This window comes from Diachasma alloeum, unplaced genomic scaffold (genome assembly GCF_001412515.2).
Source record: "Diachasma alloeum isolate Michigan unplaced genomic scaffold, Dall2.0 Dall_scaffold_01086, whole genome shotgun sequence".
NCBI lineage: Eukaryota > Metazoa > Arthropoda > Insecta > Hymenoptera > Braconidae > Diachasma > Diachasma alloeum.
The window spans coordinates 38,478-54,599 of record NW_021681197.1 but is presented as its reverse complement, the minus strand read 5'-3'; the positions used below and the strand labels follow the sequence as shown (position 1 = coordinate 54,599).

Here is a 16,122-nt window from a genome sequence, read left to right as displayed (position 1 = left end):
ACATGCCGCTTGTACGTGATTTATTCAGATTGCCTAGACCATTGGAATACATAGTGATAAGGTAGTGAATATCAACGGTGAGGTCGACGAAAAGCTCGTGGAGAAATGAAATTCAATGAAAATAATGAATCGTCACGACTCGTGGAGCAAAGTGAATGGATTTTATTGGCCTCATTATGGGCACGAGACGACAGGGAACACGAAATCCCCTCCAAATTCATCCCTTTTATTTTATTTATCTTCCAGTCAATGAGAAAAGTTGAATTCAACTGCTGAAATAGATTTTAAGTGTTGAATTGGTTTTTATCTCGCCTGTGAGTCACATTGGTAACATCGATTGCGGACTATTGAGTGCGGCGTGTGTGTGAGCTTTTGACTTCCGGAATCTTTTATTTCTCAACTTCTCATTGTGTCGACTTGGATATTATTGCACAAAAGGGAATGGAGCACTCGGTGAAACAATAGTGTCTGTAATGCGAATGCATGATTCAGAAATGAACAAGTAGTAGAGAATGGACAAAAAATATAAAAATACACTCGCAGCGGGGGTTGTGGAAAGTGCAGCAGCCCCCTTTTCCTAACTTGACTGTATCTACTCTTATACACAAATCGATGTATGAATATAGGACTGCCGTTGAACTTTGTCCTTTCTCACCCCGAAAATGTGGAAATGAAAAACAAGTGGTGGTCAATTCATGATTGTTGATGAATATTTAAGTTGCGTACTGAAGTGTAAAGCCCATTATCCTGCGTGATTAAGATTTATTTTGTGTTCGACTCCATTATTGGCATGGCGTGATACAAGACATAAAGGGGTCAACAGCGTGATGAGGATCAATCTCGTGAGTTTCATAGGGAACTTGTGAACCTCTGATGCCCCGGGTTTCTCCACTATTTGACTTGATTCAGTGAAGAATTTCTGATCATGTCCCTTCTAAACGTAACTGGTGAGTTTCAATTCATTTTTCCAGGCGATATTCACGAGAAACACTTGTTCCATCCGTCAATGAAAGATCTTTATTCAATTCGAAAGTTTGATTTTTTGGATTTTTAATTTTTTTCTGTTTTTCATTTATTAGAATTAGAATTCTAATTCTAATTCTAATTCATTTATTATTTATAGGGGAGGTTGGGGTAAAACGGACACTTTCGACGTTTTTTTAAATGTTAATGAGGGGTTGAAATTTTGATAAAATTTGATAATTTTTATTCTAATACGAAGAATAATTCTTTCCCTTTGTGACGAGTCTAAACTGAGCTCAATTGATCAATTTGTTTCTGAGTTATGAATAATTTTGAAAAAGTCTAAAGTGTCCGTTTTACCCCATCCTCCCCTAGTGATGGCGCTCTGCCGAGGTATTTACACTGTCGTCAGAAAGGATAGGGGAGGTTGGGGTAAAGTGGACACTTTTGACTTTTTTAAAAATGTTAATAACAGGTTGAAATGGTGATGAAATTTAATAATTTCTTTTTTCGATGCAAAGAACAATTCTTGCCCTTTGTGATGCGCCTCAACTGAGCTCAATTGATCAATTTGTTTCCGAGTTATGAGTAATTTTAAAAAAGTCTAGTGTCCATTTTACCCCACCCTCCCTTCACATTCTTTTAGGTATTTACAGATTTCTTCGATATTTTTGATTATCTCCATCTAAAAATTTTTTTGTGGTACAGGGAGGAGAGCAACTAGATTTTTTCAGTCTGTCTAACAATTTGATTCTCTCACGTTCGAATTTTGGGCATTGCCACGAGGATTTTTAATTGATAAATATTTTCCAGTGTTGAGCAAGGAAAATTTCCATTCCCATCGCTTTCCCCCATCATTCTTTTATTTCTCTTACTCTGGTTTACATTTTCTTGGAGTTCGCAATAAATCTTGGGCCCCGACGATCGCAAGTGTCCGAGAGGATTTATTCAATTTCACGAAGTTCGAAATGGGAAAGTGAACTGGGAGACATTTATTTGTTTTCAATGTGTTTATTCTCGGATTTGTGGATAGCACAGAGAACCGGAGGACTATTCAATGATCAAATGACGCGGTACCTGTGTACAAGGCCTCGCGCAGTCGTGTATATATTTTTTTTATGACAAAGGGAGCGAGAGCTCGACAGGTCCATGAAAACCCTTTTGTACTCGGTTTATTTTCTAATTGTCATTTTAATCTGGGGAAAAAAATTGTCGTCATAATTCCCTTGAAATTCTTGCGGATTCCCCGAGGTACACATAATAAAGCCTTTGACCTAATTCGTCGTTTGCTTTTTGTGTTTCAGTCAAGAAAGCCAGATTTGTTGGAGTACAAGGTAATGTGAGATAAATTTTTTCGACACGAAATCTCCTCGCGTCCCGGATAATGAGACACTCTTTTCTCACTTTTTTAGCACAACAATTCAACAGCTATGTGACGTTGAAGTTGCAGAATGTTAAAACAACAACAATCACGGTTAAAGGGGCTCTTCCATGCTGGGAACAAGATTTCCTATTGTAAGTATTTTCTCTATTTGACTTTTATCGTCTTATTTTTTTTATTTGAAATGTTCAAACCGATAGGTTTGCTCGGCTGGTGGCCGGAGTTTTTTTCCCCCAGTGAAAAATTCCCAGAAATTTTTCACCCTCACTGATTTTCTCCAGAGGTTTTTCCCCATTGAAAGATTCCCAGAATTTTTTTCCTCGGCGAAGTCTTCCCTTTGAAATTAATTTTTCACATGTGGGATTTTGCTTCGATTCTTTTTTCAAAAAATGTTAATTGTTTTTTTTTCCTCTGAGAGGGAAAAAAATGAAAAGTTAATGACAAAAATTGTCGGCCATTGGAAGATTCCCGGAAATTTTTTCCTCGGCGAAGTCTTCCCTTTGAAATTAATTTTCCATACTAATTTTTCACATGTGGGATTTTGCTTCGATTTTTTTTCAAAAAATGCCAATTGTTTTTTTTTCTCTGAGAGGGAAAAAAATGAAAAGTTAATGACAAAAATTGTCGGCCATCGGAAGATTCCCGGAAATTTTTTCCTCGGCGAAGTCTTCCCTTTGAAATTCATTTGCTTTACTAATTTTTCACATGTGGGATTTTGCTTCGATTTTTTTTCAAAAAATGCCAATTGTTTTTTTTTCTCTGAGAAGGAAAAAATGAAAAAGTTAATGACAAAAATTGTTCGAAAATGGCGTTAATATATTACCGATGACATTAAAAATCGTTGACTTGAAGGAAAAATGGATCTGAATTACAATCTTGTCCTGTTGTAGATTTTCTACTTAAAGAGTTGACTTACATTTTTACGAAAAGACGTTCGTAAATTATTCATGATGTTGAGAAGTTGTTGACTTCAAGGAAATAACGGATGTTACATTGAATAAAGATGAATTGATGCTGTGTTCAAATATGTGTTTACCTTAATATTTTCACGGGAAATTTCACATGACCTTTTTTTCGTCAAGGGAGATTTTCTCCTTGGGAATGTTTCGATGAATGTTTTTTTGCCCTGAGGAGGGGGGGGGGGGAATTGTATTACTAGACAAATATACATAAGTTTATCTAGTAATACAAGACTCAGAAAATCGCCATTAGTTGAGCTTGAGTTGACTCATCTCATTCCTTTCAGTGAAACGAACGACATTAACACTGGACTTGTAGTAGAAGTTTGGAATAAAGGGATGCTTTGGGATCGAGCATTGGGGTACCAGTACATACCGCTAACCGAGCTTTCTCAGGCGAATGAGGTATATATTGTAAAATAACAGTCCCTTACCTTACCGAACATAATTCGGTAGCGATGCGGTAAACCGGTTCAAGTCGACTTAGCTCTTCGCTGAGTTTTCCAGGAATATCTCCGAATCTAAGAAAAATGAGGGAATTTTCATCATGACCTTTTTATTAGCTCTCAATTCGCTCTACAAAAAAGGTTATTACAAAAAAATGGCTATCTCCCTTAGGTTCCGACATATTCATTAAAAACTGACCATTAGTCGAAATTAACTTGAACCGGTTTACCGCTTCGCTACTGAATTTTTCTTCGCAATGTCCGTAAACGGCGTTGGACGGACACGAAGTATCCGTAAATCGGTTTACGGACAGTGTGATGAAAAGTTAAAGGCAATTGTAGTGAAATTTCAATGAATCACTAATTGAAATGATGCTTTAATTATCTGGCGCCTTCAGCCCAACTCTTTTTTCGAAAATCTCTCAACCCCACGTAACCGGTTAATTTACCATTCACAGAGTGAGATCGAACAATGGATGAGTCTCGATTCAGAGCTGGAAATGAGGGGAGGCCTAGTCGTTGGTACCAAATCACCGACTGGGCATTCACTCCTTCTAGCTTGTCGTTTCGAGCAGCCTTTCGGTGAGTGAAATTGAGGGGTGACGTGAACTTTTTTCACTCTCTGATTTATGGACAATCGTCTAATTACGTGTTCCCGGCAGATCCAGAAAATACACGAGGTGCAGATCTCCAGCGAAAGCTCGAAATGCTGAACTCCTCGATGGATCAAGAGGCACGTGCCGAGCAAGCGCGGAGGCAGATCCTTTATAACTTCGGACACTGTGAGTCATTACTCTTGTGAATGAGAGTCAAAGTTTCGTTCGAGATTATATTGCGAGGATCAGGCGCAGTTAATCAGAGGACATAAGCAAGGGGGCGATTTATTCATAATTCAATGAGAGCCAAAACAAAACACGCATCACATCATTCTCATACCAAGGGAGGGGCAGTGGATAATTCACTTTAATCTTTCTCAACTCCACTTTCCTTCCCCGAAGTTGCCGCTCCGACAACTTCAGTAGCGAAGTGGCAAAACGGTTCAAGTTTTTTCTACTGTTGGCCAGTTTTCAATGAATATCTCGGAATCTAAGACAGATAGCGAATTTTTTGTTATGAACTTTTTTGCGGAGCGAATCGAGAGCTACGAAAAAGGTCATTATGAAAAATTCGCCATGTTCCTTAGATTCGGAGATATGCCTCAAAAACCGGTTTACCGCTTCGTTACTTTCTACTAGAGCTGTTCATACTTCTGGAGTTGTTGAAAAACCCTGATGGAAAATTATAATTCGACGAGGTTTACTCTCAAACATTCGAGTTGAATATGCTTTACAATTTTTCATTCTAATTGTTCCACGTAAAATTTGCCTGATCGATTTCTCATGTACAGCTGGCTACTCCGAGGATTCTGATTATACATCAGATCTGAATTATCCAGTGGGGGGTCAAGGTGCAAACAGTTCAGCATCCCAATTTCGTGCAGCGGCAAATCAACTTGCAACACCCCAACGATCACTGGAGACGTCTCGAGAGAATAGCTATGAACGTGACGATCATCAGGTATCATTCAAGCTTTTTTAATTTTTTTTCTTGATTTTTTGCTTTGACACATTCATCCAAAAAACAAGTTTTATTTTGAGACTTACAATATTAAATTGAGACTGTTTAATGTCAATTTTTTCTTGAAGAAAAATTTCCAGTTTAAAAAGTTTTCGAGTTTCAAAAGTCTTGAATTGAAATCGCAGAGTCTAAAATTGAGACTAAGAATTTTAGGCTTTAAATTAAGACTTGAAAATCTTATTTTAATATCTTTAAAATCCGAAAATAAGGTCTCACGTTTTTGAATGGATTTTCACCTCTCACGCTTTCCAGATTTCGGCGGGAACTGCGAATCGGATGGGTGGAATTTATGGATATGGTGGTAGAGGACACAGTCCAAGATATGAGCAGCCTTGTCCTGACCAAGGTCCCCTGCCTCGAGTGTTGCCTCAAGCCAGTGGAGAGTCTTCCGAGCCATTATTTTATAACAGCAGACCAAGACATTACAAAGAGTATAGGTAATGGCCAATATCCTCTCAGTTATGTACTTCACCTTGGAAATTTACAGACCATGATTAACTTCTACTTTCCCCCTATTTTTTCTTTCATTTTTATCAATCTCTTGAATATAAATAACGCCTTGTCCACCTAAAAATTACCCAACACTTTTTTTTATATCTTCTACATGGAAAACAGAAGGCGAAAACACACTTGGGATTACGAGGACAGGTACGATGGTGTCGTTGAATTTTAATACTCATCCGCCATATCATTCCAAATCATATTCATAAAGGAATTGACATTGCACCATTCAATGAGTTATCAGATTGACACAGCCATTTGAACCTGGGATTAGCGATAACCCAAGTCATCATACATACACTCGTATAGGCAGGGCAATCCAGCTTTCCAGTTTTCTGCGGTAGTTTAAAAAAATATTTTGAAAAATCGCAAAGCGCCACCAAAACATCGAGTTACATTTTCCAAACGGAGAAAATCTCTTGAAATTCATGTGCCATCACCATAAACGCGCGAATTGCAGATGAATTTTTCTAAGAAAAATATCTCCATGCATCAACACAATTGCGAAACGATAAAATGATTCAAATAGATTTTGACTACTGGACGGTTTTCGGTGAATATCTTGGAATGTAAGGGAGACAGCAAAATTTTCTTCATGACCTTTTTTGTAGGGCTAATTGAGGGCTACAAAAAAGGTCATGACGAAAATTTCGTTATCTCCCTTAGATTCGGAGATACTCCTCGAAAACAGAGCTGAGAGTTAACTCGACTTGAACCATTTTATCGTTTAGCCTCAGAATAATTTCCTCTTCCCCTACTAATGATGAATGTCTTTGCAGTCAAGATGGCTGGTATAGTGAGGGCTACGACTACCAAGGGCCGAGGATCGATGACACCCGAATATGCAGTGATAACGAGTTTTATCCGAGTATCAACACAAGTTACAAAAGAAAAGGTTCGTAAAATTTGATTTTGGTTTATTGAATAACTAAAGTATAATATTCAAGGCGAATATTATAATTTGGGATCATTTTTCACTCGATTATCGTAATTTGGTTCACGGGGCAAAATGGGATTGTTGAAAATTCGAAAAATACTGAAAATTGTTATTTTACCACTTTTGTTTTCAACAGTTTTTTTATCAATATCTGGAAGATTAGTGGAGATACGACCATTTTACACGGTTTCTGTTCCATAAATTCTCATGAATTTCCTAGAACAGGTTCTATACTGCGATTTCATATTTATTTCATATCTCGAAAACGATTGGAAATGCTGCACTTGGTCACTGAGTTTTGTACACTTATTATCCGTTTTTAATAAATTATTTTCCCACGTTTCAGTAATTCCATCAGAGATCAATAAATGGGATAATCAATAAAATTGGATTATCCCGTTTTACGCGTCCTATTCCATTTTGCCCAACCCTCCCCTACGTTGTCAGCTAAAATAAATGAATAAATTAGATAAATAACATTAAAATCCATAAAATAGAGTAAATAAAATTGAAATACGTTGTGTCGGGTAGTTCCACACAGGAGGCCATCGCTGGAGCGTCAAACAACTCTCTACGATGAGATGTATTACGGAACGGACACGTATATGAACGATCTGAGTGCATCAGAAATGAGCGCCACATATCCGGAATACAAGGCGAATAACAAATCGGATGATTATTACAATAATATAACCAGTTATGCCTACGAAGCCGAAAGGTATGGCCTAAAAAATAACATATTAATGAAAAAATGAAATTTTGTTGACTCATTTTTTCAAATAATCTATCAATGCATCAATGATTTATCAGGTACGATCAAGACGATGAGGACAGACAGTGGGACAGCGGAGGAAGATCCTATGCGAGAGCCAACGTACACAAGCAAAACAATAGAAATCGAAAGACATTACCCCAGAGACCGGCATCATCCATTGGCATCCAAAGACCGAATTATCGTCCGACAGTAACGCGGCAACAGAGCTATGGATCTGATGAAGCTGATGAAAGGTATTCTATTTTGACAATCATTTCAGTAGTGAAGCGATAGAAGGGTTCAAAGGGTTCGAATGTAAATGAGATAACGAAATTTTTGGGAAGACCTTGTTTGGTTGTTGTTCCAGGATAGGCCGGAAAATAATTAGAATTGATTTAAAAAAATTAACCACGCATGAAAAAATTCAATAGAAAACCTAGCGAATTCGCTAGAAAATTCTATTGAAAAATTCTATTTGTTGGTTGCACTGATTCTACTGGATATTCGATAAGGAAAAGTCAATAGAATTCGAATTTCTGTTTGGAATTTTCCCCTGAAATTTTTTCTATAAGAATGCTTGGGCATAAATTTTCCAAGTTTTTTCCACTCGAATTCTGTATTATCAATTATTTAATTATTTTCCAAATGTCAATGAAGACAGGTAAACCTTAATTATCTTAAGACACAACTTCTCTTAATATTATTAATCTAATGATTGACGCCTCGCCCCTCAATTCTGTTTTAGTATCCAAAATTCCCATTGGCGCAGGAGCTACCACCCCCAGGCTCGTTCAGCCTTCCCCCAAGACGGAACCGGCACTGGAAAGAAACTCCCCCCAACCCCCTCAAAATCCAGCAATTCAACGGTGGGAAGGAAGCCCCTGTCATTGCCAGCGACCCCAGGTCGCCAGTTACCCCGCACCTACGCCTCATCAGTCGAGGACTATTACACCCAAAATTACAATGAAGACTTCAATTATGCGTATCAAAGTAGCCAGGAGCACCTGCAGGACAATTACTTGGAAGATATTCATAAAAATCCCGAGTCCTCAATTCCTCGTGAACAAGTGGCCGTGCACGACAATCAGTTTGTGCCAGATTACATGACAGACACGACTCATCAATATTCACAGGAGTTTATGGATTCACAAGAGGTCTACAGTGACACCCCCTACATAGATAATTCATACACGAATGATTACCAGGATATTTACACATCTGCAGCATCAGCACCACTCACTAACAAATCAATGCATTATGATACTTATCAAGAAAGCACATATCCAAGGACTAGTGAATCGATAGTTCATCAGTACGGTAACAGTAGTGAAAAAATGGAGATTGAGGAGAACTATCATGCACCTCAGTACGATAAAAAAAGTATGATTGAATCGTATGAAGAGCCGTCCAAGCACGATATTCATCATGATTCTCACGCGGACTCATCATTCCCCAAGGAGAACTCATTCGGCGACTCTTGCCAGCAGAATTCATCGCTTGCATCGTACCAGCAGGATTCTTTTCCAGAATCATACACAGACTCATATAAGGATAACGATAACTATCACGATTCGTATGAACAGGACAATAATCTTGAATCACACGATTACCCAGCACCAATATGCACTAGTGCTTACGATACGGAAATTGTCACGTCTGTTAACGATCAACGATACATACAGGATAATTACGACAACACTTACAATATTCCATCGAGCACATGCCAGCAGTCGTACAGTGAATACAGCGATAATCGTGCCCAGGTTGTGCCGAGCACAACTCAAGCTGATTACCATCAAGAGTCATTCAACAATCAGCAAAACAATTCGATACACTATCCAGTGTCGTATGACCAAGAGAATGTCTCAATGGAATACAAAAACGGTTACAATGATGAAAATTATACGAATTATGAGGAATCTTATCATTCGTCATATCAGGAGTCATTCAAAAATAATTACGAAAATATCATTAATGAAAGACAAACAAATGAAGTGCCTGAATTATCGGTAACAACTCCACGAGGACAAACTAGAACCAATGGGTATCAGTCCAACAGTGAGTCCGAGTATTTTTATCCGAGTGAAGAGGATCGCGATGGTGCACCGCTGACTACATCGAGGAAGAAAAAATTGGGTAACCGTGATGTTAGTCCACTACTCCAGCAGAATACCGATTCGTTGGAGTCTAGAGATGACGAGCTGAAGGATTCATTTGAGACAGCAGTGAGTTCGGTAACTAGTAGTCAGCCGAGAAAGGGTCTCAGTGAATACTCAACAGCTGGTGAGTCAAGTCCAGTTGCCCCTATGCTCGTTGAAACTCCAACATCTGCGCAATCACCAGCTGTAACAATGGCTAATCATATCACTGCCCCTGATGTCGCAGTTAATGTCACAACTACTGCGATGATACATTCAAACATTACGACTAATGGAAAAAAATCACTGGCGAGAACAGAGTCATATCTCGATGATAATTATCAGGGTACAGAGGATGATGAGTACATGGAGGTCTTCCCTATTGGACTACAGAGAAAAGATTCTCAATTATCACAGCAGAGTCAGCACTCCAATTACTCGCAGAAACCAAAATTGACGAGAGGCGATTCTTATGCGTCTGATTACTACGACGAGACTTATGATGAAAGTAGGAGAGGCTCGTTTGAGGCTGATTCTAAGTCAGAATTGAGTAGGAAAAATTCTTATCAGCAGCAGGACTCGAGTAGAGGTGGCTCGTTGTACGGGAAAAGTATAACTAAACCCCAGGCCATATCCAGAGCGGAGAGTTATCAGCGGGGCTACTTTAAAGATCAGGACTCGATTGATGAGACCGAGATTGTCCTGAGCAGTGCCATCAACGGAGAATACAAAATGCGAGATGAAACGTTGGAGAGGTTTGTTTTTTTTCTCTATCAATTTTTTTTAATTACACTGAAATACACTTTTAAACGTTTAGGTCTGAATTTTTTGTGCCGAATTTTGGAAATTTTTATCGTGTTCAATTTCTGTTGAAGATAAAATACTAAAATACATGATTTTTCAGTTCAATTATTCCGTGAAAATTCGGGAAAATTAGGAAAATTTGGGGAAATTTTGATGTAACTCATTAAAACTCATGAATTTCTATGAATTCTACCCAAAACTTGGAATTTCATACCCATCTTTCCCTTAAATCGGATTCAATGTCACTCTCATGAGAATACCTACCATATTTTCCATGAAATTTCGAAAAATTTCTAACAGTGTATGAATTCAATACCAAAATGATAAAATTAAACTGATTTAGCCCTGACGTGAGTTTTCGAGGAATATCTCCGAACCTGAGGGAGATAGCGAAATTTTCATCAGAATCTTTTTTGTAGAGCGAAGTGAGGGCTACAAAAAAGGTCATGACAAAAATTTTGCCATCTCCCTCAGGATTCGAGATATTCATTGACAAATGGCCGATAGTCGAAATCGACTTAATTACTGATAACAAAAATTGATAACAGGTATGAACGAGGTGAAGAGGCACTTGCTCAAGGATCAAGGGAAAATTCCTTGGTCGAACCTTACAAGAGTACCCCGCCCCTGTCACGATCGGCCAGCCCGAGAGGTGATTATCAATAATTTAGTTTCTCGTCGAATGAATGGAAATAATTTCTCATTTAATAATCCCGATGATAACTGTTGAATTTTCAGGGAGCATCATAAAGCAACCATCCCTGGAGGAAAGTGTACAGATGGATACACCACCTAGAAGTCCCCCAGAACCTCCGCCGGACGAGGAACTGATGGAACTCGTCGGTGCAGCGCCTGTTCCAACTCAACTGAAGGAACGACCTGAAATGACTGCCAAGCAGCGATGGCACTGGGCCTACAATAAAATCATCATGCAGCTGACTGTAAGTACCATAAAAATAGTAAACGTTCACTTCTCCAGGGCATTTCGTGGCTCACAGCAATTTTAACTCAATAATAAAGTAAACTACTCAATTGTTCTCTTTCTGTCAATGTTTCAAGTGGTAAATTCAGTCATCAGGGCAATTTATTTCTTTTCTTTATTTATTTCTGATTATTATTTATTATAATGTCAAATATAAATTCATATATGTCTCATATATATTTTATATAAATCTTATATACATATATTCGAAGAATACATCAAATTGGCCTCCATTCTACATATTTTCTATATATTTTGCCATGTGGGCGATATTCCTTGAAGCTTAGGAGATTTCAAGCCTTGCGTATATTCAAAGAGACCGGAGAATACTGTTCTATCGCCTGTGAAGCTGTTTGATAAAATTCCTCCCTCAATGTCCCCAGCGAAGCGATGAAAGTCGATGTAAACTATTGATCAGTCTTCAATGAATATCTCAGAATCAAAGGCAGATAGCGAAATTCTTCTCATAATCTTTTTTATAGCTCTCAATTCGCTCCATAAAAAAGGTCATTACGAAAACTCGGCTATCTCCCTTAAATTCGGAGATATCCCTCGAATATTCAGCTGGAAGCCAAGTCGACGTGAGTGGTTTCGCCCCTGATTTTTCATTGCCAGCAGAATTTTTTTGATGAAAAAGTAAACGTCTCCCATGGACTAATGTAGGCCAAAGACGCGTCAACATAACCGTGAGAGCCCGACCATCGGAAGCCCCTATGCCAAGAGGTCTGTGAGATTATCACGTTCCCCTCAAGGTCTATTTCCACATCCGTTATTCAAATTTATCTGTCGCTTTTTAGTTCGAATCGCTCATGTACAACACCACATTCTCAGTTAGATTTCACGATTAACCGTGCGCACATCGTATTAATCGAACAAATGAACAATTAATTCGTCTTTTTTCTTCAATTCATCTTTCTACAAACGAGGAATTTAATTCAGTAGCGAAGTGGTTAAACGACATAAATCAATTTTGACTATTGCCCAGTTTTCGATAAATATCTCGGAATCTAAGAGAGATGGCAAAATTTTTGTTATAACCTTTTTTGTAGAGCCGATTGAGAGCTACAACAAATGTGATTACGAAAATTTCGCTATCTCCGTTAGATTCGGAAATATTCCTCAAAAACTCAACTGGGAGATGAGTCGACTTAAACCGATTTACCACTTGGCCACTGAATTCTCCGAGGATTGAATTTTTTTCGTGTTGTCCCGAAACCGCAGAGAATCATCATCCCATTTTCGTTGAAAAAGAATATTCCCACAGGCCTTAAGCCAACTGACCCCCCAGGGCTTGCTACAGGGCTCTTAGTGCTGAGTTAAGTGGAAAAACCGGCAAGCGGTCTTGCAAGCTTCAGCCGGCGAAAGCTCGCGTACTCTCATCACTTCGAATTCAGTCAGTAAACCAGCTCGATGAGCCTGCGAATCTCTCCCCCACGATTTGCGTGCTTTCCGATATTTTTAATTGCCATTAGTGGTTGATTAACACCTATTTAACTCGTGGACACTGTTCGTGTATCAACAGGCGGTAGTGCCAGGTTGTTTTTACTATCAAACCATTGTACTGCGATAAGAAGTAGGCCGGATGCCGGTTACCAACGATAAACGTTCTCCAGTTTGTTGCGTCGTGCAGTACAACAACGTCTTTATAATGATTAACAGTACGTTGGGAGGAAAAAATAACGTGCAGTGATGTTCGTGATAAAATTTTCCGAGTGAAGAATCCGCCGGGTGAAATGCTCCGATAGACCAAGACTGATAGGAAAAGACAGAGAAAATCAATCACAATGGATATTCGTGAAAAACCGACCGAATGGGCACTTCTTTTCCCGTTAAAGGCGGGTTTATTCGCCGTGAAGACCTCGATATCATCGCGGACAATCAATCGAGGAAGGGAGGACGTCTTGGATGGAAAGGAAGCGCGAATGAGGAGTAAAATGCGACGGGGCTCGTCTTTATCGGATTTGGACAAGCTCCACCGAAAATCAAATCAGCCCGATGCTGCTGGATCGATGAAAAATTGTTTCGAATCGCTTCCACAATCGCCGGCATTATCACGCGCCAATTTACAATTGAGTAGTGCTCAGGTGCGGGGGAGCATCGGTGATTTAATGAATATGAAAAAGTATGGCGATTCAAATTGGAGTGTTGAGAGTGAGAGTTTGATTGCTAAATTCATTCCGCTGAGCACGGTGACGTCGCAACAGAAATGCTCACCGACGGAAAGAGGTGATGACGATAGTGCGGACAAGAGTTGTGTAGAAACGGAAACACCTGAACTGCTCTCGTGTGCACGGAGAATTAGAAAACTCAGTAGACTCATCAAAAGCCAACGTCGGGCTGAAGTCATAAATTCTTGGACGTCAAGCGAAAAAATCGTAAGTTTCGTACTGCCAGGGGATGCGAAGTAAAACGATTTGAGTCGACTTAACGGTTAACGAGGAATATCTTTGAATCTAAGGGAGATAGCGAAATTTACATGATTACCTTTTATGTAGAGCGAATTGAGGGCTATAAAAAAGGTCATGATGAAAATTTTGCTATCGGCCTTGGATTGGGAGATATTCCTCAAAAACTCAGCTGATATCGATTTCCACTATTGGTCAGGTTTCAGTACATATCTCGGAATCTAAGGGAGATAGCAAAATTTTTGTCATAACGTTTTTTGTAGAGCGAATTGAGGGCTACAAGAAAGGTCATGACAAAATTTTTGATATCTGCCTTAGATTTCGAGATATTCATTAAAAACTGACAATAGTCGAAAATGATTTGAACCGTTTTACCTCTTCGCTACTGCATTATGAACAGTAGACGAAATATCTAAAAACTGCGCTGTCGATATCAGGGAAAATATGTGGAATACATAAACAACTACTGTTGTCATAGGAAAAAAAAATTGGCACAGCCGGAGATCTAACCGGTGGCGCGTCCTTGTAAATCCCACGAAAATGAAACTTCAACGGGAAAATATTGAGAGAGGAATAATCACGAGTAAAAATAGAATGACGAAATGGGTGTCGAAGGAAAAATATCTGAAAGTCTTTGGAGAAAAAAATTATTAGAAATGACCCACATAATAGCGAACTCCCCCTCTCATATATCAAAAGGTGTCAGCCTGCAGTCGCCTTGCGTGCCACCCCCTTGACCAAACGAAAATCTTCATTTTTTACTCGAATAAAATCGTTGTGCCTGCCTCTCCCTAATTTTCAATGAAATCTACTTTCCGCTGGTGTTGAACAGGGAACTTGCATGATTTTTTTAATTTGTTGTGCCCCACATTCGGTCAATTGCGTTATTGTTGAATATTTGGACATATCACGCACGAAAAAATTTAATAGAAAAACCCATCGGATTCGTTGGAAAATTCTATTGAATTTCAAGTAAACTTTCTATTAGTTTTTGGCTGATTCTATTGACATGGTCAATAGAAAACATTCAGTAGAAAAAGTCAACAGAATTCAATTTTTCTATATAACTTATTCTTTTCATGTATTTTCTATAGAATTTAGAAATTAGATTCAAATTTTCCAAGTTTTTTCATTCTATTTTTCTTTTCTTCTCACCAAAAAAATCAAACGACATTAAAATTACATTTTCCACAGAATTATTATTTTTTTAAACATTCGTTGTTTATAAGTAAATAATTGAAATTGCTGAATTTTTCGGAAACCTTGTTGTTTAGACATGAAATCGATCTCTGATAAAATTCTAAAAATGAATAAATTTTATACGACTCCAAACAAATGATTTTTATACTGGAAAATCGATTAATTTTCAAAAACTGCAATTTTTAAGTTATTTCACCAATTTTCCTCCAGAAGTCAACTTTCAAATTTTTTTTTCATATTAAAAAAAACTTTCTAACAGTTTAAGATCGAGATTGAAATTCGACCTGCGACATTTAATTAATAAAGTCAGAATTGAATATATCGGTCGATAAAATATTTTGAATTTAAAACCACTATAAAATACCTAGACACTATTTTTCCAGAATTCTTTTTAATCAGCTCTTTATGGACTACGTAGAATAGGCAAATAGGGAGATTAGGGAAAACTGAAATTCATGCCAGATCCCTATTAGGGTCATCTTTGAATTTTAACGTATTTATGACGGCTTATCGACAAATGCAAAACGGAAATTATGAATTTTTCAATTCCCCGTGGCAAACCATCAATATTCATGAGTTTTCGTAAACATTTGTGTGTTTCAGGTGAGTAATAACTTTAATATATTTCCGGAATTAAGGGGATGCTTGTACTTGCTGAAGCAATGATCGATGGTAGGTGAGTAATGCTTACACAGTTTTCCGCCAATGCTCTGGCTCTTTTAAAAATAATATAGATCAACGAAATATTGAAATTTCATGTTTTTTTATTGGTAAGTATCAACGTTGATGGGTTATCCACAAAGGATGTGGTTCCATAATTTGTTGGCAGTGATTTTGCTGACTGAAAAAAGCCTAAATATGGCACATTGGCTTCGGGTGAAAAAAATTTTTTTTTTATTTCTGCATTTCCCGTGCAAGTGAGGGGCGCAATGGCATAAGGGGGACCAGAAAATACGGAATCAGCGTTCACCCGGCGGAGAAATTCGATTTTGGCGAAAGTCGACTTTCCCCCCGAAAAAAGCCTAAATATGGCAC

At 38.3% G+C, this 16,122-nt stretch overlaps 1 protein-coding gene across 1 annotated transcript in view; it reads left to right on the top strand.

Moving 5' to 3' along the window:
* Positions 1–4,249: 4,249 nt before the first annotated feature.
* Positions 4,250–16,122, top strand: part of LOC107045789 — a gene marked incomplete at its 3' end in the record, with an annotated part of 48,820 nt that continues 36,947 nt past the window's right edge. The window contains exons 1-11 of the mRNA XM_029126656.1: positions 4,250–4,331; positions 4,412–4,531; positions 5,137–5,306; positions 5,619–5,803; positions 6,647–6,762; positions 7,336–7,522; positions 7,615–7,812; positions 8,328–10,451; positions 11,049–11,152; positions 11,239–11,441; positions 13,228–13,857. Of these exons, the coding sequence (XP_028982489.1) occupies positions 4,250–4,331; positions 4,412–4,531; positions 5,137–5,306; positions 5,619–5,803; positions 6,647–6,762; positions 7,336–7,522; positions 7,615–7,812; positions 8,328–10,451; positions 11,049–11,152; positions 11,239–11,441; positions 13,228–13,857 (4,119 nt within the window). The remainder of the gene's footprint in view (positions 4,332–4,411; positions 4,532–5,136; positions 5,307–5,618; positions 5,804–6,646; positions 6,763–7,335; positions 7,523–7,614; positions 7,813–8,327; positions 10,452–11,048; positions 11,153–11,238; positions 11,442–13,227; positions 13,858–16,122) is intronic.